The 25653-nt window shown below is 44.9% G+C and overlaps 1 protein-coding gene across 2 annotated transcripts in view; it reads right to left on the reverse strand.

Annotated features, from left to right (window-relative positions):
- TRIP4 (thyroid hormone receptor interactor 4) overlaps positions 1–24878 on the reverse strand; it is a 59826-nt gene extending 34948 nt beyond the window's left edge. The window contains exons 1-10 of one of the 2 annotated variants that reach the window (XM_061595076.1): positions 24706–24877; positions 21052–21215; positions 20326–20462; positions 17314–17535; positions 16972–17050; positions 11804–11933; positions 9990–10205; positions 8237–8360; positions 5987–6174; positions 2694–2818 (exon numbers count right to left, since the gene is read on the reverse strand). In XM_061595076.1, coding sequence (XP_061451060.1) covers positions 2694–2818; positions 5987–6174; positions 8237–8360; positions 9990–10205; positions 11804–11933; positions 16972–17050; positions 17314–17535; positions 20326–20462; positions 21052–21215; positions 24706–24794 — 1474 coding nt within the window. In that variant the 5' untranslated portion in view covers positions 24795–24877. Of the gene's footprint in view, positions 1–2693; positions 2819–5986; positions 6175–8236; positions 8361–9989; positions 10206–11803; positions 11934–16971; positions 17051–17313; positions 17536–20325; positions 20463–21051; positions 21216–24705 lie in introns of both variants that reach the window. The other variant, XM_061595077.1, reaches the window with a different exon arrangement.
- Positions 24879–25653: the final 775 nt, after the last annotated feature.

Below are 25653 nucleotides of genomic sequence, written 5' to 3' on the forward strand. Positions count from 1 at the left end.
ACACACACCTCAAGAAGCCCAGTTCTTCATCAGATTATATGCTGCAATGGTCCATACTACAATCCATACTGAATTACATCATTATCCCTCAGTGGGGCTAGGTTGCATCAGGACCGTACAATCTCCCAAACAAGCAAACAAAATTGAAATTTTGATCAGGCAACCCAAACTATGCTGTGTTCCTGATGTTCCTCTTTCCCAGCTTAACAAGAGTGTCTGAGATAATACCACCAGAGGAGGTTGCTTCTGATTCAGCGCTGCAGGATGGAACCCAATCTGATCTATAACCTTTAGATCTGAATGCTAGTAAGGGCACACATTACTGCCAAGCAACGTTGCAGATCTTCCTTCATGTCTAGTCGTGCACCAAGTTGAAGAAAAGGGGAGGAATGTCTGAGCATCTTTTCCCTGACACACGCTGCCATCCTTCTTTCAGCACTTAGAATCCATAGGACCATGTGCGCTACAGAAATCATGCGCAGGAAGGGAGCCAAGTGACAGAACAGTAAGGGGGGGGGGAAACAGCACAAGAAGAGAAACAGATGCAATGGAAGAATAAGAAAAGGCTGGTATCTCCATTTTAATAACTACAAATTTGGAGTCTGCCACCTGTTTCAGTTGGCTTGATAAAACGTAGAAACTTTTGGTTATGGATAACATTTTAACTCAGATTAAAGGGACATGTAACCCCCTTCTTTCTGGATGACTTTCTAGCAAATTGTTTCCATTTGTTTATTTTTTAAATTTATTTTTCAATTTGTCTTACTTCATCATAATTGTACATTATATTACATATGTAAGGCTTTGCAAGAACAATGCACAGAAGACCATTGCATCCAAGTTAGGCATTTATTCTGTAATGTAATAATTTGCATTGTGTAAATGGGGCAGTGAGAAGGGCAAGCAAACAAAGCAATAGCCATGGGATTGTAATCTTTTCTGATACTGGATTTTCCAATTCGGTTTATAACTTGAAACGTACAAGAAACACTAGTGCTTACCCATTTTTTATTTTCCCCTTTTATAAACAAAATAATTAAACCCTTTATAATTTTTTTAAATGCCAATGTTGTGATTTAAACACTCCTGCACCTTGGGCCAGTCACTGCCTCTTAGCCTCAGTAGAGGGCAATGGTAAACCCCCTCTGAATACCGCTTACCATGAAAACCCTATTCATAGGGTCACTATAAGTCGGGATCCACTTGAAGGCAGTCCATTTCCATTTTACACCCATCAAGGTAGGCAAACTCTAATTAGCATTTTATACTAGAACCCAGAAGAAAGAAAGACAGAGTATTCCCATCAATGCAAGGGCTGAACCAGAAGGCTAGCAACCCCCTCTCCCTGCATTTGGGAACCTGAAGGCATGTTCCTTCCATTGCAGGGAAACTCTGATGTGACGTTTACAAGGACTTCAGAGATACACCCAAACTGGCACTGCTTGTGTATACAACCTCCATGTTTTGTTGATTTTGCTTTGGTGTTGCATGTATACAATTAAAGGCAATAACAATATTTTTTTTTTAAACATAGGAAAAGAAATGCATCCGTAAGCGCCACGATTGTCTTAGATGTAGATTTCACTACTGTAGCACAGTGGCAGAACATCGGCTTTGCATGCAGAAGGTCCCAAGTTCAATCCTTGGCATTCCAAAAAGGAAAGGAAAGCAACAGTCATGGGAACATAGGAAGCTGCCTTATATCAAGTCAGGCCATTGGCCCATCAAGGTCAGAACGGTCTACACTGACTGGAAGTGGCTTTCCAGAGTTTTAGGCAGGAGTTTCTCCCAGCCCTACTTGGGAGATGCTGGGGATTGAACTTGGGACCTTCTGTGTGCAAGGCAGATGCTCTACCACTGAGCTACAGCCCTTCCCAAGAAGAGAAAGACCTCTACCGCACACACTGGAGAAGACCCTGCCAGTCAGTATGGACAATACTAGGCTACATGGTCAAATAGTCTGACTTGGTTAAGGCAGCTCCGTATGCTCAGGTAAAGCAGAAAGGGAGGAATGGCAAGAAAAGCTGGCCTGAAATTTAGCTTAGGGAAAACCCCGATTTGCATGTTAACCCAGCTTCCTTGTATGTTATTCCTGAAAATGGAAATGGACTGCCTTCAAGTCGATCCCGACTTATGGCGACCCTTTGAATAGGGTTATCATGGTAAGCGGTATTCAGAGGGGGTTTGCCATTGCCTTCCTCTGAGGCTGAGAGGCAGTGACTGGCCCAAGGTCACCCAGTGAGCTTCATGGCTATGTGGGGATTCGAACCCTGGCCTCCCAGGTCGTAGTCCAACACCTTAACTACTACACCACACTGGCTCTCATGTTATTCCTAACACAGCTTTATTGCCTAATGTTAACTAACATAGGCAGACGACTCGGACCTTGAAAGGTCCCTCCCCCCATGTAGCATTTTGTTCATAAACGTTACAGTTAAACAGAGACACAGAGCAGTGTGTGGTTAGGACCGTGTAGACAGGAGGAGGGGGGGACGGAGGAGGGGGGGACGGAGGAGGGAATGTTAGAAGGAAGAACAACAAACTTGCAGTAACTATTTCCAGATACTGCTCATTCCACAGTATAGCAGGACTCGCTGTTCAGCCCATAAACCCCTTTTCATTCAGCCTGCTGGCCTCTCAGTAAAAACACTCTGACACAGGCAAAGGGGCAGGCAATCCAAAGGTGGGCTCACCTTTCCCAAGCAGTATTTTGTAGGTGGCCTCCTGCTCACAGATTTCCTGAGGGGATGGCCTTTTGGCTGTAGCTGCTATCCACAATCGACCCCTGTGCGATGTGTACCAAGTCCTGCCTTCTACCCTGGAGAGGGAGGAACAGGAAACAGATTCAGCCTTCAGGAGGCATGTTTTCCTACAGCACCCACACGACTCAGGGAACACTGCAATTTCCATTTTAGTATCCAAGCTGCGTTTCTCTGGGGGAGGCAAGCGCTCTTGGCACAGACACTCCATTCAGAAAGGAGGTGCTAGTGACAGAACTAAAATGGCAAGCTGAAAACCCACAAAAGGGCCTCCGGCTGGCTTAAGAAACCAAGATCTTCCAAGTACCAGAACGAAGTTTGTACGTTTCCCCATTTCTTCATTGGCACAAACTGCCTACACATTTTTTCCAACTGCTATAAAATGCTAGGAACAAACTCCCTTCCCTTTTCTTTTAAAGCTCTTCCTGGAGTCTTGCCATTCTAGCTACAATGACAAGATCTAACAACCTTGCGGGGAGGAAGGGAACCAGAGAAAGAGTTGAGCAACAGCCGGTTTGTAAAAGAGGCGATGAAGCCCAAGGCTACTTGGAAGAGCCTCTTCCCTCTCCAGTCTCAAAAGCACAGGAACCTAACTAAAAACAGCAAGCAGTGAGGATATATTATATTTGCACTATGCCCATATTAATCTGTCGTATTTGTATCATCTCTTTTATCTACGGTGTTGGTCTGTTTTGTCCTCCCACAACTGTATGAGGCAATTTAGGCCAAGAAACAGCAACTTGCCCAATGGCACCTGGGTTCACTTCATAGCTGAGCAGCAATTTGAACTCAGGGTTTTCTGGTCCAAGGCCAACATCCTCTCCATTCTTTGCTGGATCGTACAAAGACTTCAAGGCTAACACAGTCCACATTTTTTTCAACTGTAGCTGGACTATAAGCTATGCAGCAATTCTGTTCAAAAGGTTATCTCCTTTCCACCCAGAGGAATAGAGGGAAACAGTGCCACCTAATGCTTGAAATGGGAGATAAACATTTTAAGGCACGTACGCCAGCAAGCAAAGGTCAAAATTAAGCACTAGAAGCTGATCATTTTAAATATATATATTACAGTTCATTTGTTTTAATGCCCACTTCCTCCAAGGAGCTCATAGTTCCCACTCTTTTTATCTTTACCACATCCCTGAGACACAGATTAGGCAGAGAGAGAAAATCACCAGGCCAAATCACCTTGTAAGCCGAGTGGGGATTTGAACCCAGCTGCATCCCCACGGCGCTCAAAGTCCCAAACTCTAGGTGCTACATGAGACTAGCTCCTTTTGTCCACTCTTACACAGGTCTCCCACTGATCTCCCATCTAGAGGAGTGATTGGGGCCACGCACAGTTTGCTTTAGTAACTCTGCAGCATCAAAATGCTCCAATATCAGTTGCTGGCCCAGCTCTGAAAGTGGATTCAAACATTCTTCTAAAGAAAATGTGAGGAGCCTTTGGCTCGCCAGATGTTGCTCCACTACAACTTCCATTGTCCCTGGCCGTTGGCCATGCTTGCTGGGGCTGTTGGGAGTTGTAGCCGAGCAACATCTGGAGGGCCAAACGTCCCCCACACCTGTTCTAAAGTTTGAAATAACTTGATGTAATCTAATTGGAGGGTATGCCCCTGCTCTGCGGGAAAGAACCAACAGGTGGGGCAGGTAACATCTATTCCTGTGTGCCCCTAGAGAACAGGGGACAGGAGCATTCCTCTGGTAAAGTGGCTAGTGGGGACAGGAAAATACCTTTGTGTGCCAGAATCCAGCCTGGCCATGTCTCTGGGAGACCTCATGTGAGGAAGAGGAGTGGGACTCTGCAGAACCCTACAGTGCCACTGGGGATCTGAAGAGTCCCCTCTCACCATTGAGCAGCCTGAGTTACCCAGCTCCAAAGATGCCTTGGCTGCTGTCCCCAAATGCCCACCCTGGCCTTGGTCTCTCCCTTTGACCTCCAGCCTTCCATGAGTAGAGGCAGGGAATGGCCCAGCAAGAAGTTCAGAGCCAGCAGAGGGATGCTCAGCTGGCAGCCAGAGGGCTTCACTGCCAGAGAGAAGCTACTAAGGACAGGTTAGAAAAGGCCCAGGTGTGCCTCAGGTCCCAGAAGATGACCAGGAAGGGGAAGGAGGTTCATGAGGAGCTTAACAGCTTGCATGCTAAATTTTGATCAAGCAGAGAATTTTGGATGCTGATAGACAGAGTATGATAGCCTTGTCAAATTGTTCCTGCTCCCCTATAGTTTTAGGATATTTTTTTTTACCTAGCAACGAATTCACTCCCTATTGTGGCAAATTATCTGGGCCAAAGTATAGGAGAGCATTTTTTTTTTTTGGCGAAGGTTAATGCCACACCCTCTACGACGAGAGAAGGATGCTTCCAGATCAGAGATTCTGTCTGTGTGGCTCAGGTGCTGTTGAGACTATAGTGCATATGCTTTTGTACTGTGATTTTTACAAGGATGTGAGGAACAGGTTGCTGCACCCCATTTTGGAACAGTTTCACAATAGAACTGGCGGAGTTCTTTTGAAAATATGTTTAAATTGCAGCAGTCCTTATGTCAGTTTAAATGTTGCCAAATTTTTAAGTATAGTTATTGACACTAGGGCTAAAATGCTTGGAGATTAACAGTCCATGGATAACTGGTTTTGTAATGGTTGTTTGCAGTGGTTGATGGATCAATAAATATATTTGGGTGTGACAGGATATAAATTTCTTGGTTTCTCCTGGACCTTTCCTGGGATAACAGCTCACTCCCTGTCCGACCCCCACAGGCAGCTCTGAGCTCAACCTAGTCTAGCTCTCCCCACGCCCAAGTATCAGGAACTGGAGACAGACATTAAGCGACGCAAACGTTCTGCTTGGAATGTTTCAGTATTTAACTTTCATATGCCTTTGCTGAAAATTAAACCCCCGAGGAATATTTCTCCAAGCTAAAGCTATCCTGCTGACTCTTATGTTGCAGCAAGGACAACATGCGTCTTACGTCCCCGGGAGACTTACACACTGCAGTTAATGAAGAGGATCTGGCTGGTGCTTATTAGATCACACAGGCAACTCCATTTAAAGAGAAACGCAAACTTGGAGTTGTTTTCTCTGTAACTTATGAGTTTGGGTTTTTTAGAAATATCCCTCTCAGAGGGCAGACCCAAGAAATCATCCTTCTCATAACATTGCACAAGGGTTTCCCTCAAACAAGCTGCACCCTGTCTCAAAGTGCTCTCAGTTTCAGGCCCTCTGCTTACCTTTTGATCCCTTTGACCAGCAATGATGCCCAAGGTTGATGCATGCTAAGGCACCAGCCATCATCTGAGATCTCCTGTATCTCCCGGTCCTGAATTCGTAAACGACTTCTTTCCAAATGTGCCTCGCTCCCAGTCTCCGCAGACGGGACAATTTTCTTATGTGGTAGCAACCCACTCTGGTCTACCCACTTCAAAATAGTTTTAAAAACAAACAAACAGAAGATTGACACTTCTCTTTTTAAATGGCAAAGCAGGCAGATATGAACATATCTCAGGTGCTTTGTAGCTTGTAGGTTCTAAGTGACATCACCGCTTGTGACTCTTGTACCAAGGCCAGACTCAACCCTGGACAATTCAGTCTCCAATAAGGACCCAGAAGACTGAGGGAAGCAGACAGAGTCCCCTCACCCCAAGCTACAGTACAGACTCAGAAGAACCCAGTGTCTGGGGAGAGGCCTCACCAGGTCTCCAACAGAAAACGCCCTGAATGGAGCTTTGGGGTGGGCTCTCTGGCACACTTGCAACAGAGAAGCCCCATTCAAACAGGGGGCGGGGGGGGAGCTGAATCACCACCCTCAGCCCTAAAGATTGCTAGCACCAGAAGGTCCAGACTCAAGCAGCCGATTGTTCAAGGAGCACACGCCTGAGAGCCCAAGCATAAAGGGCTCCTGCATTCCTTAAGCACCTGTAGCTGTTTGGGGCAGGCTTTCTAAACCTTCAGCTGAGGTCTGCTAGTTGCTGAAACAAGATATGCCTTTCAGCTCCTTGCTCTTACAATGCGATTTCTATCAAATCTTCCTAGCTGCTGACCTCTGAAACTTTGCCTGACAACTCTACCTTTGGCAGACGGCTGTTCTCTTATGTTTGATCTTGGCTTTGCTTTTGGACTTCCCTTGTTATTGCTTGGTGCTGTCATGTTTTGGACCAGAGCCTGCAGTGAACCCTGTTCAGTGGACTTGCCCCAGCCAAGCTCAGACACTGAGACATAACCCTGTCAGAGTAATTAGGCCCCAGCATTGCCCTAAACTATTCCACCTACCTTAACAATGGAATAAGACAGCTCTGAAAAAAACTTAAGATAATATAGTGCTCAAGCACGGCCTGGTCTATGCTTACAGGCAAAAATCACCACCATCACCACTACCACCATCATGCTGGAATGTATCCTTCACAGGATTAGTCACTTTCCCACTTTTCCTATGTTGAGAAAAAATTACTATGAAGTGACCAGACAGGTCCCCAATACTACAGGGATAAAGTCTTGCATGTAGCCATTATAGTGGTTCTTGAAAGTTAAGTGGGAAGCAGAAGATCTATAGTGCAGTTCTCTAGAAACAGGGCTGCACATATGATTTGATTTACTACAAGTTCAAACACAGGAAGCTGCCTTACATGGATGTTTATCCATCTAATACACTACTTTCTGCCCTGATCAGCCTCTCCCATCGCTACAATACATGGACCTTTAACATTTTAACTGGAGATACAGGAGATTGAACCTGGAATCTTCTGCCTGCAAAATGTGCGCTGCATCATCAAGCTTTGGCCCTTCCCTACCAATTGCCAATGTCAGGCCCCAGCTGTGTCATAGGGTAACCCCATAAGGGGAAGGTAACTGAAAGCAGGAGGAACGCGGAAATGGGCTCCAGGGAGAGTGAGAGGCAGCCTGTGCAAATGCAGTGCCCACTAATTGTTTGCAAGGATTCCTTCACTAGGACACGGATCAAAGAAACACAACAAGCAAACAGAGAGAGGCCAATACTTGGCAGAAACTGAATGTAAGATGCATTCTTGGGGAGGGGGCAAGTGGAAATGTCTGCTTCGTGGGATAAAGACTAGGAAACATAGCTGACTTTCCCCATTTCCAGTCCTATACTCTGTTGCGGAGGAAATGTAACACATTATTATTATTTAGATTTATATCCCACCCTTCCTCCCAGTAAGAGCCCAGGGCAGCAAACAAAAGCACTAAAAACACTCTAAAACATCATTAAAACAGACTTTAAAATATATTACAAAACATCCTTAAAAACGTACTAAAACAAAACATCTTTAAACCATTAAAAGAAAGCTTTTAAAACATATTTAGAGAAAGGATGGGCAACCTGTGGCCCACTACTTGTTTCTGGACTCTCTCGGCCCCGAGCAAACTGTCAGAACTGATGGAAGTTTGAGTCCAGCAACATCTGGAGGGATACAGATTGACCATGGCTGATCTAGAGTTCTGTTAAGAGGGAAAGGAGTACTGACCACAGGAGCTGGCTGGAGGAGATTTGGATTCACCAGGACTCCAGGTTCTTCATATTTCCCTTGTGGGCTCTGCTTTGGCTTGGTCAAGGGGCCGCTACTGATAGCTTCAATTGTTTCATCCAATCTGGAAGGGCAGCCAACCGGTTTTATGTTATTCTTTGCAAACTACCTCGACCTTCAACAGAAAATGCCTTCCCAGATTCCCCTCACCTTCTGCCCTACACGAAACCTCACTGCTTGAAAACACACACACCCTGCACTCAAAAAGATGCAATCACCCTTGCAGTGGACTGGGGCAAGTCTTACTTCCTGCTGTATTTGCTGAAGGATCTGTCTAAGTTCCTTTGTAGTTTAACCCACTGTTGTTTTTGTTACACTGTTTAAGTTTGCTGTTTGATCAATAAAGCTTTTGAAAGTAAAAAAAAGTGCAATCATTACTAATGCATCAACTCCACAATGTATTCATTTTATTATTGATTTACTCCTGGTGACTAACTAACTGTCACCCAGTGAGCTTTTTGGCCAAGTGGGAATTTGAACACTGATCTCCAGCCTTAACCCAGTTTGGTTAAAAAAGAAACAAGGAACAAACATATATAGAATGATCCAGCAGGTCATGAAAACCAATAGCTACCCAGATGTACCTGAATTCCACAACAGGAACTCCCATGTCACAACAGAGTGAGGTGATAAAAAGGAGACAAATTACGTGTATCATTTGCCATGAAAGTTTAATGGACCCTCTGGCTACTATGAGCTTTCAATAATCAACAGGGGATGGTGAGCACCATGCAGTCCTGGTGAGCTTTCCAGGAACACCTGATAGAAAGCTCGACTAGATAGACAGACCTTGGCCTAATTCAGCAAAGCAGTCCTCCCCCCCCCCCCGTATGCACACAGAAGCCCCATCTGCACTATGATACCACTATTATAGTCACGGCTTCCCAAAGAATCCTGGGAACTGCAAGGTGCTGAAAGTTGTTAGGGGGCCCCTATTCCCCTCATAAAGATATAATTGCCAGAGTTCCCTGGGGAGGAGGATTGATTGTTAAACCACTCTAGGAATTCTAAACTCTGTGAGCAGAATAAGGGTCTCCTAGCAACTCTCAGCACACCCAGTTTTTTTGGGGAAGCCATAACTGTCTAAAGTGGTATGATACTGCTTTAAATGTATGGTGCAGATGGAGCCTAGAGCCAAAGAAAATGTTTAAGAACCACCCAATAAACCAGCTTAAGCTTTTCTGGCACAAAGATCCTAGCAGGCTAACCCTGATCTTAAATATTTTACATAGGAGTCTATACTGTTAATAATGGATAACATTTCCAGGCTGTGCATTTATGACCAGGATGGACATGGCTACAGTACTTTGCTAAATCCTTACAGCACCGTGATTCAAACACTGCTCTGCCTAATTTCAGGTTGCTACATTCATCACCTAGAGCAGAGGAAAGAAAGTACCATCCTGGGAGCCACATCTGTTCTATTCCAAATACACCTTGTTTGTGCAGGTGACAGTGATGTCAAGTAACAGGAAGGGGAAACGAGAAGGCCATAAACAGCAAGAGAAAACTCGAGGCTGAGAAGTCCCATTCCTAAAGGGAAGGAGGATGAGACCTGGGGAAAGGACCAGCCTTAAACAATGTGTCCATGACCAAAACCGCCCCGTGTTTCTGTAGCCATTGGCTCATGACGCTTTCCTCCTTGCCAGCATTCTGAATCCACCGCCCCAACTCATAGCGTCAGGAAACTCACTTGCTGTGATATTCTGCCATGCCACTCTGCTCCTCCATAATCTGCCGCCCAGCAAAGTCGATGGTGATCTTCCTGGAGAGCTGAGAGGCGTGCCGCAGCTCCCGTAACTCCTTCTCTCTCTTCTCCAGGGCCTCCCTCTCTTGCTTCGAGAGCCACTGATTGGAGTCGGTAGCAAAGTAGTCCAACTCGTCGTCAATCACTTGAGTTCGGCGCACACTGGCAGGCAAAACCGAAGAAGGGGCACCCAACCGCGCCCAGGGGAACACAGTGTTAGCACTCAGGAAGCTGCTTATACCTGGTCAGCCTATAGTACATCTAGCCCAGTACAGCCTACTCCAGAGGTGGGCAACCTACAGCACTCATCCTCATTTCATGCAGCCCTTAGCCTATTTTCAAGCAAGTGGCAAGGAGGTGGAAAATTGGAGGTGGAAAATTAAGGAGGTGGCAGAAAGGGAGGAGAGAGAACAAATGCCCCACCTACTTTTGCCTTTGGTCCCACCCACTCCCAACATGTAGCCTCCAACAGCCTACCCCAGGAGATTGCAGCCCTTAACAGGGGGGAAAAAATACCCACCACTCTCCAGGGTCTCAAGGAGAGGTCTTGTCCATCCTCTGCTATTTGACCCTTTTTAAAACTGAAAGTGTCAGGGATCAAACCTGGCATCTTGCGCATGTAAAACAAGTGATCAGCCACTAGCTATAACAGGCCACTTGCTACTTGCATGTGAAGTAAGAATCTGTGGATAAAGATTTAACTCAAATCTGCATCCAGGCCTTAGAGGGGAACCCTCCACAGGCCACTCGGCACGTTTGGCTTTTCCATTGCTTCTTGCCCTGGAGCATTGAGATGCTCTTTGATACCGAATACTGGATGTCCTACATTTCTTTACATATTTTCTTGCAGTGATATCCTGCCTTTTTTCTGTTATGGAACCCAAGGTGGTACACATGTGGTTCCCAGGCAGTCACCTATCTAGTTACTGTCTAGGCCCAACCCAGCTTAGCTTCAGGAAGGCTGTGGCCTCATGTGCCTTCAGACCATACCCTTGAACTGTGACAGACAACCAGTGGCAATCACGCCCATCTCCCACAATAAAATTGGTGGCAGATGTAGTGAATTTTACACATAACAAAAAGTTGACTTTGTAACAGGGTAAGCTCAGGAAGGCAGTTTCATTTTGAGCATCTACAATTGCCTACAGCAGGAATGGAGAACCCAAGGCCCTCTGGATGGCCCTCCCATTATCCCTGAGCACTGGCCATGATGGCTGGGGCTGATGGCAGCTGGAATCCAGCAACATCTGGAGAGCCACAGGTTCTCATCCCTAGCTCACAGGACAAAAATGACCCAATGGACCTCAGCCTCATGCATATACTAGGGACAGAAGCAGAGCAGGTACAATTTTCATTCTCTCAATTTTGGCAGTTGAAAACATCTAACAAATGCACTCCCTTGCAGGTGTTATCCTGCTAGAAGGAAAGTCCAACCAGCAGACATTCTAGCTACCAGCAACTGGCACAGTGGGTATCTTCACAAATTCACATCAAAGCTTTTAAGAAAAGCCCCCCCAGAAAAGCAACCTGCTGAGTCAAAAATGAAGCACACATTCTTTACAGAACAGAAAGTGCAAAAGCAAGATTCAGTGACTGGGGATGGAAACTGCAAATATTAATCTTGGAAATTAGTCCCCAATGCTTTAGCAGAGAGGGTTTTAGCTTGTTGTCCAAAATGCTCACAAGGAAAGATGGATGAATCTTCCCTCTCAAGCAGCTTTTTGGATCTACACACATTTCGAACTCACTCTGACACACACCTTGTTTTGTCATACTCCAACAGTTTGTCCTTGTGTTTCACAGCCACCTCCAGACCTGCCTTCAGCCGAGCCTCCTGATGAGGGAGTAGGTCCTTGACACTTAGATCCACTTTCCCAGAATTCTCAGTACCTGAAATCCAGAAGAGTTCATTACGACCTGCACTCCATGCATCGATTTATAGGCATGCCTCCCCTAGAATGGATTGCACGGAAGCACACCAAGCACAGGTGGCCTTTTAGGATAATTTCTGCACAGTCTTGTCTCTCACAGAGAAGGGATGGGGAACTTTTTCTTTTCTGTTGAGGGATGCATCCCCTTGTTAGTAATCTATTGGGAGCCATATGCCAGTGGAGGGGGTTGAAGCTAGTGGTGGGTGATGGCATGAGCAAAAAGCAGGCAAATCCATCCCCCTTTCTCTTCTGTCTTGCCATCCACATGAAATTAGGCTGAGGATTGCTTGCCACTGGTTGCCCTCTCCTGATATAGATGAAGAAGAGAATCCAAACCACTTTCTCTGCCAAGGAAAAAAATGCTCCATTTAGAGGCTGTGGTTTGGAACCTTGGCATATGGAGCACTTTTCTCTCAGCAGAGGAAGTGTTTGAATCCAAACTGCATCCTCCAAATAGATTCCAAAAGGACTCCCCTGTAACTGCTGATTACAGAGTTACAGCAACCCCTTTGAAGGCATGCTCCCAGCGCCAATCAGCTGATTGGCTCTCAAAGTGCATCTTCAAAGGAGGTTGCTGTAATTGCCAATCATCTGATCAGCAGTTACAGAGACTTCTTTTGAACTTTGACTAGCTTCAGTCATCCAATGTCATTATGACATGGTGTGACTGACAGGTGGACAGTCTCACCCACCTGTCAAAGTTGGCCCATAGCGGGTGAGGGAATTAGGGATTCAACCCACTAAACAAATCCAGTTTCCCATCCCTGCTCGCTCCCTCTCTCTCTCTCCCTCTCAACAAAACAACTTCAGAATAGCAAATACTATAGCCACATTTTTATTGGCATTAGCCAAGTTACACATACATTTTGTTTAGATGAATGCAGTTGATTGTGTTACAGATGTTGGATATATTTAATTGTATTTGTTGTCCAATTTTATATTTCATACACCTTTTTTCTTGGAGTTTTCTAGTGGCTAAACAATAAAAATGAACTGAACTGATCATAGACTTTCTTCCCTTTAATGTATTGTCCTAAATTTGTTATTGCTGAAACTCAAAACTAATTCTAAAACCACAGCTGGTACCATCTGTCATGGGGTGAGTCCACTTCAGTCTTGCATAGCCTACTTATTTTTTTCCTAAAAACTTATAGCCCATGTATGGGGAATCTTTGGCCCTCCAGATGTTGCTGAACTACAACTCCCATCACCTCTGGCCATTGGCCATGCTTGCTGGGGCTGATGGGAGTTGTAGTTCAGCAAAATCTGTAGGGCCAAAGGTTCCTCACACCTGTCATAGCCCAACAAAGTGCTTAAGGATACAATCCTAAAGCCAATCCTACTTAATAATAATAATAATAATAATTTAATTTATATGCCGCCTATCTGGCCGATGGCCACTCTAGGCGACGTACAATTTAGTTGCAATAAATGCATCATAATAAAATACACATAAAATACATATAACAATAAAACTATGAATAAAGAACAATAACAGTTCAGAGAATAGGCGATTAGTCCTAAAAAATTAACCCTCCCCGGAAGTCCCCAAGGCCTGTCTGAAGAGCCAGGTCTTCAAGGCTTTGCAGAATACATTCAGGGAAGGGGCATGCCGAAGATCATACGGGAGTTCCAGAGAGTGGGGGCCACCACTGAAAATGCCCTCTCCCTAGTCCCCACCAACCTAGCTGTTTTAGTTGGTGGGACTGAGAGAAGGCCCTGAGTGGCTGATCTTGTCGGGCGGCATAATTGGTGGCGCTGGAGGCTCTCCACCAGGTAAACTGGGCCGAAACCGTGTAGGGATTTAAAGGTTAATAACAACACCTTGAATTGAGCCCGGAAAATAACTGGAAGCCAGTGTAGATCGAACAACACTGGGGTGATATGTTCCCGGCGGCGACAATTTGTGAGTAGTCGAGTCGCAGCATTTTGTATAAGTTGCAATTTCCGAACTGTTTTCAAGGGTAACCCCACGTAGAGCGCATTACAGTAGTCTAAACGAGAGGTGACCAGGGCATGTACTACCAGTGGGAGCTGATGAACAGGCAGGTAGGGTTGCAGCCTACGAATGAGGTGTAATTGATACCAAGCTGCCCGGCTCACTGCCGAAATCTGAGCCTCCATGGACAGCTTAGAATCAAGCACAACCCCAAGGCTGCGGACCTGGTCCTTTAGGGGTAATTTCACCCCACTGAACATCAGGTCAACATCTCCCAACCTTCCCTTGTCTCCCACAAGCAGCACCTCAGTCTTATCGGGATTCAGCTTCAACCTGTTCCTTCCCATCCATCCACTCACGGATTCCAGGCACTTGGACATAGTCTCCACAGCCAACTCTGGCGAAGATTTAAACGAGAGATAGAGCTGAGTGTCATCCACATATTGGTGACACTGCAGCCCAAATCTCCTAATGATTGCCCCCAGCGGCTTCATATAGATATTAAATAGCATGGGAGAGAGGATAGAGCCCTGTGGCACACCACAATCGAGAGGCCAAGGGTCTGAAACCTCCTCCCCCAATGCTACCTGTTGATGCCTATCGGAGAGAAAGGAATGGAACCACCGGAATACAGTGCCTCCTATTCCCAATCCCTCCAGGCAATGTAGAAGGATACTATGGTCAACAGTATCAAAAGCCGCTGAGAGATCGAGGAGGACAAGAAAGGTGAATTCTCCCCTATCTAATGCCCTCCTCATATCATCAACCAGAGCGACCAAGGCTGTTTCAGTTCCATGTCCAGTCCTGAAACCCGATTGGAATGGATCCAGATAATCCGTTTCATCCAAGTGTGTCGACAACTGATTAGCCACCACTCGCTCAATGACCTTGCCCAAGAATGGTAAATTCGAAATTGGGCGAAAGTTATTCAAAACCTGGGGATCCAAGGAGGACTTCTTTAAGATGGGCTTTACAATTGCCTCCTTGAGGGCTAATGGCATTACACCCTCCTTCAAGGATGCATTGACCACCGCCTTGATCCCCTCGCCCAGTTTCTCTTTGCAGCTCACGAGGAGCCACGATGGACAAGGATCATTTAGACACGTGGTAGGCTTCACAGTCGAGAGCACCTTGTCCACATCCTCAGAAGGGAGAGGCTGAAATCGATCCCATTTGACTGGCTTGCAACTGGCCAACTCTGATTCATTCACTGCATCCACGGCGTATGGGATCGAGCTCCGTAAATGTTCGATTTTGTCAGCAAAGTGCTTTGCTAATTTGTCACAGGAGGCCTTGGACTGTTCCAAGGGTTCCTGAGCAACTGGACCGACCAGGCTTCAGACCTTGGAACAACCTCCTGGGACAGCACTCTGCTGACGCAATAGAGGCAGCAAAGAACTTCTTCTTTTCTGCCTTTATTGCCACTTGGTAGGCAGTTACTGCTGCTCTAACCTGTGTCTGGACATCTTCGGAACGGGATTTCCGCCACCGGCGTTCTAGTCGTCTCACCACCTGTCTCAGATTTCGCAACCGTGGTGTATACCATGGTGCTAACTGAGTTCTGTTCAGGGGGAGAGGACGTTTCAGTGCCACCCGGTCCAGAGCCCTGGTGATCCCTTCATTCCACTCCAACACCAGGGTATCAACCGAGCGACCTTCAGCAGGTTCCAATTTCCCAAGCGCAGTCAGGAATCCTTCTGGATCCATCAGGCGTCTGGGGCGGACCATTCTAATAGGTCCTTTCCCCCTGCGGAGGGTGTGAGGCATCGAGAAGTCTATATTTACCAGGTAGTGATCTGACCATGACACAGGGGTGGAAGAGATCACCCCCAACTTCAGAGCACTTCCCTCCCCTCTCAGGACAAACATAAGGTCGAGAGCATGACCGGCTACATGGGTGGGCCCAATATTACTAAGGTGCAGTTCCCAGGAAGCCATGGTTTCCAGGAAATCCCGAGGGGCCCCAGTGAGAGTGGTCTCGGCATGCACGTTGAAGTCACCCAGCACCAATAATTCTGGGGACGACACCCATACAGCCGAGACCACCTCTAGCACCTCGGTCAGGGAGTCTGCTGTGCAGCGGGGTGGGCGGTAAACCAGCAGGATCCCCAAACTGCCCTTCGGGCCCAACCTCCAGTACATGCAATCAACAAACTTAGTCCTAAGTAGAGGAGGTCTGGTAAAAACTAAGGACTTCCGATAGATGACTGCCACACCCCCTCCCCGCCTTCCCACCCTCGGCTGCTGTGCATAACGGAAACCCGGTGGACACATGGACTCAAGAATGGGAGCTGAGGCCTCATCCAACCAGGTCTCCGTAATACATGCCAGGTCTGCCTGCCCATCCAAGATTATATCATGGATGTGTGATGTTTTTTGTACTACAGACCTGGCATTACACAACAACAGTCGAAGGTCGGTAGGAATCCTGCATCCCCCAGTTATCGTCTGGTTTTGGACAGACCCGGAACATGGGATGGATACTAAGCATCTATCCCGTGTTCCCCTAATCTGGCATGGTCTGCCCTCAGTACCACTCCAGTACTTGGCTTACTAAAGCCACTTACTTACTTCTGAGTAGACATGCACAGGAGTGTGCTTTAAAACTTAGAAAGCAAGGGTGCCTACTCAAGATCTTTCAGCAGTTAAGGCATAAGTAATCTGTGGTAAGGGATCCCAAGCATGCACTGATGCTTAAGAAAACAAAGTAGTACATTGCTAGGATAGGCCAAGGACCATCTAGTCCACTATTATTTGCAAGAAGCCCAGAAACCAGCAGCTGCCAGATGGCTCTCCACAGCAACTTGGAGCAGGGCTTTTGCTGTGGCTGCCCCTGTTCTATGGAACAGCATTCCTGTTGAAATTCAACAAGTGCCCACTATCTGCACTTTCTGGAAACAGCTGAAGGCATTTTTTTTCAACAAGCTTTTCCAACTTAGATGCCTTAGATTTTTAGTTTGTATTATTTCTAAACCTATTTGCAAAGTTAGGATCATAACTCCAGCCCTGACCCTGCAACAAGGTCTGAGAACAAATCCCTCCCAAATAAGCTACCAACCTGCCAGGAGCTTCTTCAACAGCTTCTGGCTCTTGTTGGAATCTCGCTGGAGAACATCCTGCTCCTCTTTGGTGCACACCTAAAAGAGATGGAGAACTATCAGACTCTTCTCTCCATGCAGAAACATATGACCATGAAACTGCCTTACCCTGAGCAGAACTGTATCTTACTTATTTGTATGCCAAGTTTTTTTGTGGCCAAAGTGGCTCACACCATATGAAATGAACAATGGGTATTACAATTTTTTAAAAAAACTGGAAACAATTAGAAATAATCATAATATCAACAAGTGAATAAAACGGTAGAAAGGGGGGAAAACACATATAGGAGGCTGTGACATACCAGTGTCCCACAGAATAAACAAGGCCCAGAGCCCTCTTGCTCACAGACGATGCGCCCACATGTCAGACAGTTGTTGATGAGCTTGTGCTTCTGAGCCAGGCAGTCGCAGGGATGGCGCCCCGGAAGCATGACTGCCAGTTTGTCCTGACCTTCCTTTGTGTACAAGTTGACGTATTTTGCCTTCTTCTTCAAGGAGGAGCTGCCACTGTTTATCTCCTGGGCCTAATTTATGCAGGGGAGGGGGGAGGAGAAGAAAACACATTACAGAGAACAACAGGAATGAGAATATTCTGAATTGGAATCATTATCTATTTTGACATTTCTGTCTGACTGACATAAAGATTGTGCAAGGTTCCCACAGGACAAAAAAAAAGCTAATAATTGTCTCCTGATCCAGGGATTGTTTAGAACTCAAGGTTTTTCATGCCTCATCTATCAAGGTGGTCATTGCACTCCACTTATCTCTGTCTTCACTTTATCAGTTTATTTTATCCTCCACTGTGCATCAGCCAGTATCTGCTGAGGTAAGCTTGTCAACCAAACTCCCCAAGCCACAATAAAATAAGCAAATAGCCTCTAAGATGCCACAACACTCTCTGCTTTTTGTGACAATAGACCAACCGTATTGGAAGCTCTTGCCGTCAGAGGGATAAAGGAATCCTTTTTTGGACTCCTAAGAAGTGACCATATAGTTTGTCAATTACTCTTTCCAGTTTTCTGAGCCTAATCCAGAGATGATCCATACCACTTTTACAATTTTAGGAGGGATGTGTGTGCTTTTAAGCAGTAATTGACACAGCAGATTATTGCCTACTTTGCCACATTTCTGTCAACTGAAAACTTTTTTTCCCAGCAAGCTTTTGATTCTTCTGCTGCTAAAGTTTTCTTCCGTTCGGTTTGTTCCTCTTTTATTTAGCAGCCTTTATTGTGTATTGCTGCCTTTTGTCACTTCTGATATGGAGAATTGTACTCAACTAAATCCTGCTCAGAGTAGACCTACTGAAATTAATGAACCTAAGTTATGTCTATTCACTTCAGTGGGTCTAGCATTGAATAGGATTATCATTGCACACCACTCAGACCTTTTAATTGTTATCGGCTTAGTTTTTTCCTGCATGTTTATATTGTAAACTTTGGACATCTGTTTTAGAGGAGAAAACACATTTTTCAATGAATTAGTGAACAAGGACAGGTTTGTGTTGCATATCCACTGTTCACAATTCCACCCAGCACTACAGTTTTAGGGCCAACACAAGAACAAGAAGAGCCTCATAATCTGGAATTATTGTTATTAAAGGGATCCTGGCAGCATAACTATTTCTGCCAAGCACAAAATGGCTCCCTATAGCAATTTCAAGGGATTTCTGTTGCAGGGACCTGTCCTTTGCCTTCAGGAGACCTTGAAAAGACCTAGGCAACCTGCTTGAAGAGAAAGCAGCACCTGCTATCACAATGCCATACAGGCTTCAATTGTGTGGGACAGAACTTTGTATCCACACAGTCTTAAAAAAATTCGTGTGTGTGCATGTGCTGGTTAGCAGCAGAGGAAAAGAAAGCAACACTCTTGGCATGCACATCTGTCAGAAGGTTGGTGGCCAGCTGAGGACTTCTTATGAAAGGGAAATGGTGCCAAAAGGTTGAATAGGTAGGGAGGAACCTGTGCTGAGAAGATAGGACCAATGATATGTGATCTGAATTTAGTTAACTGAAGAGCTTTCTATGAGACTGAAAAGGATTCCTTAATGACAGTTTACAGATGGCAGTTGGAGAGGGAAAGTGTTCTGTGGCAGGAGGTCCCATTTGGTTTCTGGGTTGTATTTTAACAAGTGACCTGCTACAGTTTCATAAATGCATTGATATGCTTTTGATTTGTACAGTATTTCAGTTTGTACAGTAAGTTGCTCTGAACAAATTGGAAAACAGGGTGTAAATTGTTTAATGAACTGGGGGGGAGAAGTTAGTGTGAATGTGCCAAATTTAAAAGGTGGGAAACTTGCAAACACAACCTAACTGTGTGTTACGAGTTGTTGGCCACAATGGTTTCCATTGTGTCCAATATAAGAACCAGTAGCACATTATTATCCTTTTTTTAAAACTTTTTTTTTTAATTCTGAAGAAAACCCTGATGAAACAAAAATGAGCATAAACTAGTGTGTCCATCATTTTGGAACAGCAGCAGCTCCATCCATTTCAATTGAATTATTGACTGTGAAGCTTTCTGGATTTTCCTGTTTAAAGATCTGTGTGTGTATGTACTGTTCTAGCTGGTCTTCCTCCTGCTAGGACAATCTATGACCAACTGCTCTGCGGGAAGATTCCAGGAGAGAAAGGGAAGCAGGTCAAGACCACTTCAGATCAGAGCTTGCTCCAGCTGGATGGTACCCTCTGCCCCCTTTCAATATCACTGTAAGTTAGTAAAGCTTGGGGAAAACTGCGAAGTTATGATAAGTGGGAAATTTTTGAGCAAAAAGAACATAGACATGGCACTCAGGAAGACCTTGAGACAAGCAAAGCAGCTTGATTGATAAAAGGTATGCCATTAATCCTTTGTGTTGTTTAGCTCGAAGAAAAAGCAGCAGCACATACTATCTTTGCACACTTGTTTAAACCATCAACAACAAAAAAGTGTGTACAAAGTTCTGTATGTCCTAGAACTCCCAATTTGGGCTTCAGGTAGCTTCCCTTTTTAGCTTTTCCCGCTCGTGTTCTTAAAAAGCAAAAATGTGACAACATTCTGACCACTGATGTCGGCTGGTGAAGGGCGAGTAATAATAAGTAAATATTCAGTGATGGTCCAACAGAGCCATTGTGCATCCCATGATAAAGGTGAAAAACGGTGACTTTCAAAATAGCTGTATCCTTATGAGTCCCCATGACTGACATGCAACAGCTCCTTTGAGAGCATAAAGTAAAAACTTACCATTGTCTTTTTTATTTTGAAAGTTAGGCTTCTATCATTGGACAAAGCACACACTAAGTAAATCTGTAACAGTGAACAACAAATGTACCTACCTTGGCTAAATCTAGGGGCGTTTTTACTTCCTCTGCAGGCTGTTCAGCTTCAACATGAACAGGTGCTTCCTGTTTGTTTCTCCCTTTGCGTCTTCCCCTCTTGAGTTGGTCTCCTGGTCGAGGAGCCTCTAAAATGTCTAAAGGTTTATATGCAGAAAAGAAAAACTCAATAGTTGCTGCCACTCCAGATCACTTTCCCCTCTTCTCTTTGTAATGCGTAACACAACACCATCTCTCTTGATGCTTTGCACCACTTCATTGGCTGTTGGCACAAGCCAACATGTAACAATGTCACATCACTGTGTTTACCTAGACCTGAGCTGGGAAACCTATGTCCCTCCAGATGTTAGTGGACTCTACCTTCCATCATCCCTGACCTACTGACCATGCTGGGTAGGGCTGAAGGGAGCTGGAGTCCAACAACACCTGGAAGGCCACAAATTCCTCACTCCTAGCCTAAATGTTAAAAGGAAAGAGAAGAAAGCACAGAATTATTGCTGTTTTGTATCTCTCATAAATGGTTAGCTAAGCCCTGAGAATGCTGATAAAAATACTAGCGTTCTCAAAAAGAACTCCTTTCATTAGGAGTACCAGGAACCATTCAGATTAAGGTCTCATGTTTTTCATTAATGCAGCTGGAATGGTTGGTAATCAAAAATGTAGAGATTTCTATTTAACAATTAAACAGTTAATTCTTCTACTTTGACTCTTCCTGCTCCCACTTACCATCTTTTTTCTGATATAGGGGCAAAGGATCAAAAGGCTGGCAGGACTTCCGCCATCTGGCTACCAACTCATCTACAAAGTGCTTCTTCTTGCCATCTGTTCCCTGGATGAGGTCAGTAACATACTCTTGAATCTCCTCCTCATCCTCAATAGACAAGATATACCTAAAAAGGGACAGAAACAACTGGAGCTTGTGGGAGAGTCTTACTCAAAGAAAATAAAGAGGTTAATTGCCACATTCTGCTGCTGCTTAACTTCTCCACATGCTACTTGTGTAATGAGACTTCTAAGAATACTGTAGCTAAATGAGACAAGAAATTAGCAGCAATAATATTCCAGCTCCACACTCAGGAAGATCAGGGTACGCTTTCTTATCCTATTATTAAAAAAAAAAAAATCATACACGAGTTAGGCCAAAAACAGTGGCTATTCAAGTTTCTGATTGATATAAATATAAACATGCAATATCTCCTACTCTCAGAGCTTATCTGCAAATATGAGTAAAGATCAAGTTTAATTTCTTGTGTCTGAAGGATTCAAAGATAAGTTTAAACTGAAGAGAAAAAAGGCTAAGTCTTTAAGGTTTTAAGGACTGAGTTTTCTTTTTTCAGCAGATGCTCAGTAGAAGACACAATCGCTATGTTCCACCTTCACTGTTAGAGGTAGTATTCCACAGAATGCCAGTTGTGGGGAATCACATTGGGAGAGTGCTGCTGTGCTTATGTCCTACTTTCAGGATTTCCATAAGCTTCTGTGAGAACAGGATGCTAGACTAGATGAGCCCTTGGCCCAATCCTGCAGGGCTCTTTTCATGTGCTTAAGACAAGGAAACATGGTAGGAAATAAAGACTCAGGCTTCAATCTTAACCCTGCTTACCTGGGAGAAAGCCCCACTGAATTCAATAGGACTTACTTCTGTGTAGACAAGGTTAGGATTGTGCTGAAAGTTCTATTTTTGCTCCAGAGAGCTGAAGGGTATCATCTGGAAAAGACCCAAGAGTCAAATTGTGAAATGTATACTAATTCTGGAAAAATAAGGTGAAAAGGAAAAAAGGATTAAACTAGAAAGCTAACAAAATTAAGTGCACTTAGAAGACAAAAAGAAGAAAGGACAATGGCAAAGAAAAAATAAAGGAAATCATTTTAAGATGTAATGTAAAAGAGGGAAAGACCTCTTATTGAAAAAATAAAAAATGACAAGAAACTTATCTAACCAGAGTTGTGAATATAATCTGTGAAAGTAATTCAGAAAAAGTTCAGCATAGGAAAAGAAGAGTTCTCAGCTAAGGCTGCAATCCAATACACACTTACCTGCACCCAATGAAGCTTACTTCTGGGTAGACATGTAATGGATTAGTTACACACATTATGGCTCAGGCTAAGGACATTATTTGTTTTTTAAACTCACAAAGGTTGCAATCCAATACATGTGTGTATTGGATTGCAGCCTAAGAGTAGAACCGCAGAAAAACTTAGAAGGAGCAAAAAGATAAACCTAAAAAGAAGAGAAGTATATCCAGGTTTCAAAATATCATATGGACTGGAATATAAAAACAAAGATAATATCAGGAAAAGAATGTGTTAAGGGTTTTTTTGTTCCCTAATGTATCTAACTTTTTTTTGTTCCTGACAACACCCCAGCTTTTCTTACCCATCCTGTTGGGTGTCTCCACACCAATAAATCCACTTGTACTGATTAATGGCCAAACAAGGATGCTTTGTAACATCAACCCCCTCAGAGGTAATGTTTTCTTTGTTGTTTTGTCTTAATTAGATAGCCCGGCAAGTCCCAGGAGCATTATGGCGAAAATTCCGGGCCCAGGGCCATAAAGATTACACAGGCACTATTTGCTAGGGGGAGGATCTGTACTTGTTTCCTTTTCAACACTTCCAGATGGTCTTTACAGCTGAACAATGCCTATTAATCAAAATAAATCTGTCTGTGTTGCATTCCAGTACCAAAGACAAGAATCACCTCTCTTTTAAGCTCTGGTTCAGAGTTTCCTCCATGCTATCCCACGGCTCCAACTAGCCTTTTCTCAGTATACCTGGGTTCAAATAGGGCCAGACTAATAGAAAAGTCATAAATCTAAACAACATTTAAGCCAACAATTCAGTTGCAGTGGCCTCTGAAGATATAGCAATAGCCATCACCTTTACATGGGCATAAAAAGGAAGGGGGAATACAGACGCCTGAGTTAAATGGCAATAAATTGCACAAAGTATAATCTGTGACAATTCAATTAGAGCTTAAATATATGGAAAATAAGTGTGAACCTTGACAGCAACAATAACTGAAGATAACACAATTATATCAATATTGCTGAATAAATTTAACCAGTTGATGTTCATACACCCAAAATTCATTTGATGTTTGATGACTCCTGTAGCTCCCCAGATGTTGCTGGATTCTAGTTCTCATTAATAGGAGCCAGCATGACCAATGGTCAGGGATGATAAGGAGTTGTAGTCTAACAGTATCTGGAGGATCAAAATTTCTCCATGGGCATTTCCCACCTGTGCCTCAGAAACTGAGATGCCAAGAGGGCTGCCAACTAGATGGGGGGGGGAAGAGAACCATCTTGACCTCTCCGTGTCAGTGGCTTGCTCTGCCACAATCAGCAGGTAGAGCTTTTCACAGTACAGCTACAAGCATTATCACCTGCTTAACGCTTGCAGGCAAAACAACTGTTATGGTAGAGAAGTCCTTAAAGCAGTCGGCAAATACATCGCCCATGAAATGGAAATGGACTGCCTTCAAGTTGATCCTGACTTATGGCAACCCTATGAATAGGGTTTTCATGGTAAGCGGTATTCAGAGGGGGTTTACCATTGCCTCCCTCTGAGGCTAGTCCTCCCCAGATGGCTAGGGCCTGCTCAGCTTGCCACAGCTGCACAAGCCAGCCCCTTCCTTGTTCGCAACTGCCAGCTGAGGGGCAACTGGGCTCCTTGGGACTCTGCAGCTTGCCCACGGCTGCACAGGTGGCAGGGCACGTAACCCCTGAGCCACTCACTGTGTGGGGGTGATCTTTAGCTGGCCCTTTATACCCAGGAGACACAAGTGGGGATTTGGACTCTGGACTCCCAGGCAGGCTCTCCTCCCCACTGTGCTATACCATCGCCCATAGGACTTCCTTATTTGAAGTGGTAGCATATAAAATCAGAGACAAATATGTATAGTATACTATAGCCTCCTTTCCAAAAATCAGTTGGTGTGAAACAATGGAGCTGTAACTTTATTCTTGTTTGGACATAACTTTCCTGACTAGGCCCAAATATTGTCTTTCTTTCTTTTTTAAGGAGATGCATGTTTGTAAGTAAATAAATTGAACTGAACTGAACAGGACAGGCAGAAATTCAACAGTTCTACATATTTGACATGTTCTGTCTTCAGCGTTGTAAAGACCAGGTGAATGTTGTGTAGGTAGACATTTAAAAATAATCAACAGGCCTACTTTAGTTCCTGCATCTGCAGTTCTGCCTATGCTTCAGCTGTTAAAGGCACATGTGCCCCCCCCAGGACTAGGGTCCTTTGCCTGTCAGGCAAAAATGCGACAACTCAACCACTCGCCCGCCTGGCCTATCCCCGTCACAACGCGAGCGCGAGCCGGCTCAGCCAGTCAACCCCTTTCTAGCCTCATCCACACAGCTCACTGGACAAGCTCCTCGCCGACATCCACCCCGAAGCCGCCACGCAGTTGCCCCATACACCACGACACGAGCGCCCCAGCTGCGGCCTCCATCCCGGCTTCTGCCTAAGTTCCCTTCTGTCGTGGGGGAAAGAGAAGAACGGGTGCACCTCTTCTATAAGCCGGTAGTATTCTAGTGCAACGCCAAACGATCTCGACTGAACCACAAGGGCTTTGCATCGATAGTTCCGGCTCTAATAAACCGGAGTACAGTAATAGATATGCGATCTTGGGTTCGCTTGTGCCGGCACCCTCTCTGGCTGGGATTACAAGATGTCGCTAGTTTTCAAGAGCGTTGTAATCAGTGCTGCCTTCAAGTCAGAGCTTGAGAGGAAAAGTCCAGGGCCGTACTCACCAGAACGAGCAGGAGGGTTTCCAAGTGCACAGAGTTGGCTTACCGCATTTGGAAGATATTGTAGTGTTAGACTGCGACCTGGGAGACCAGGGTTCGAATCCCCACACAGCCATGAAGATCGCTGGGCGACCTTGGGCCAGTCGCTGCCTCGCAGCCTCAGAGGAAGGCAATGGTAAACCTCCTCTGAATACCGCTTACGATGAAAACCCTATTCATAGGGTCGCCCATAAGTCAGAATCGACTTTTCATTTCATTTTTCATACAGAGTGGGCCCTATAAGACCATTACGTCTAGAGTCTAAAACTACCTAACTACACCACTGATTCTAATAAGAAGTTAGTGTGGTCTAGTCGTGATGGACAAAGGTGGAGGAGACCTGGGTTCTAATCTTCTCCCAGAGTTGTTGCGAAGATAAAAAGGTATGAGCCTAAAAAGCCCCAGTTTAGGCTTTTCTTGAAGGGAAAATGATCTTATCCATTCATCATATTAGGGGTTCTTTTCCAGACTTAAAGTATGCTTTTTGAGATAGAATGGTTACAGTTTCACCCAGCGTTACAT

The sequence above is a fragment of the Rhineura floridana genome, chromosome 14 (assembly GCF_030035675.1).
Source record: "Rhineura floridana isolate rRhiFlo1 chromosome 14, rRhiFlo1.hap2, whole genome shotgun sequence".
Taxonomy (NCBI): domain Eukaryota; kingdom Metazoa; phylum Chordata; class Lepidosauria; order Squamata; family Rhineuridae; genus Rhineura; species Rhineura floridana.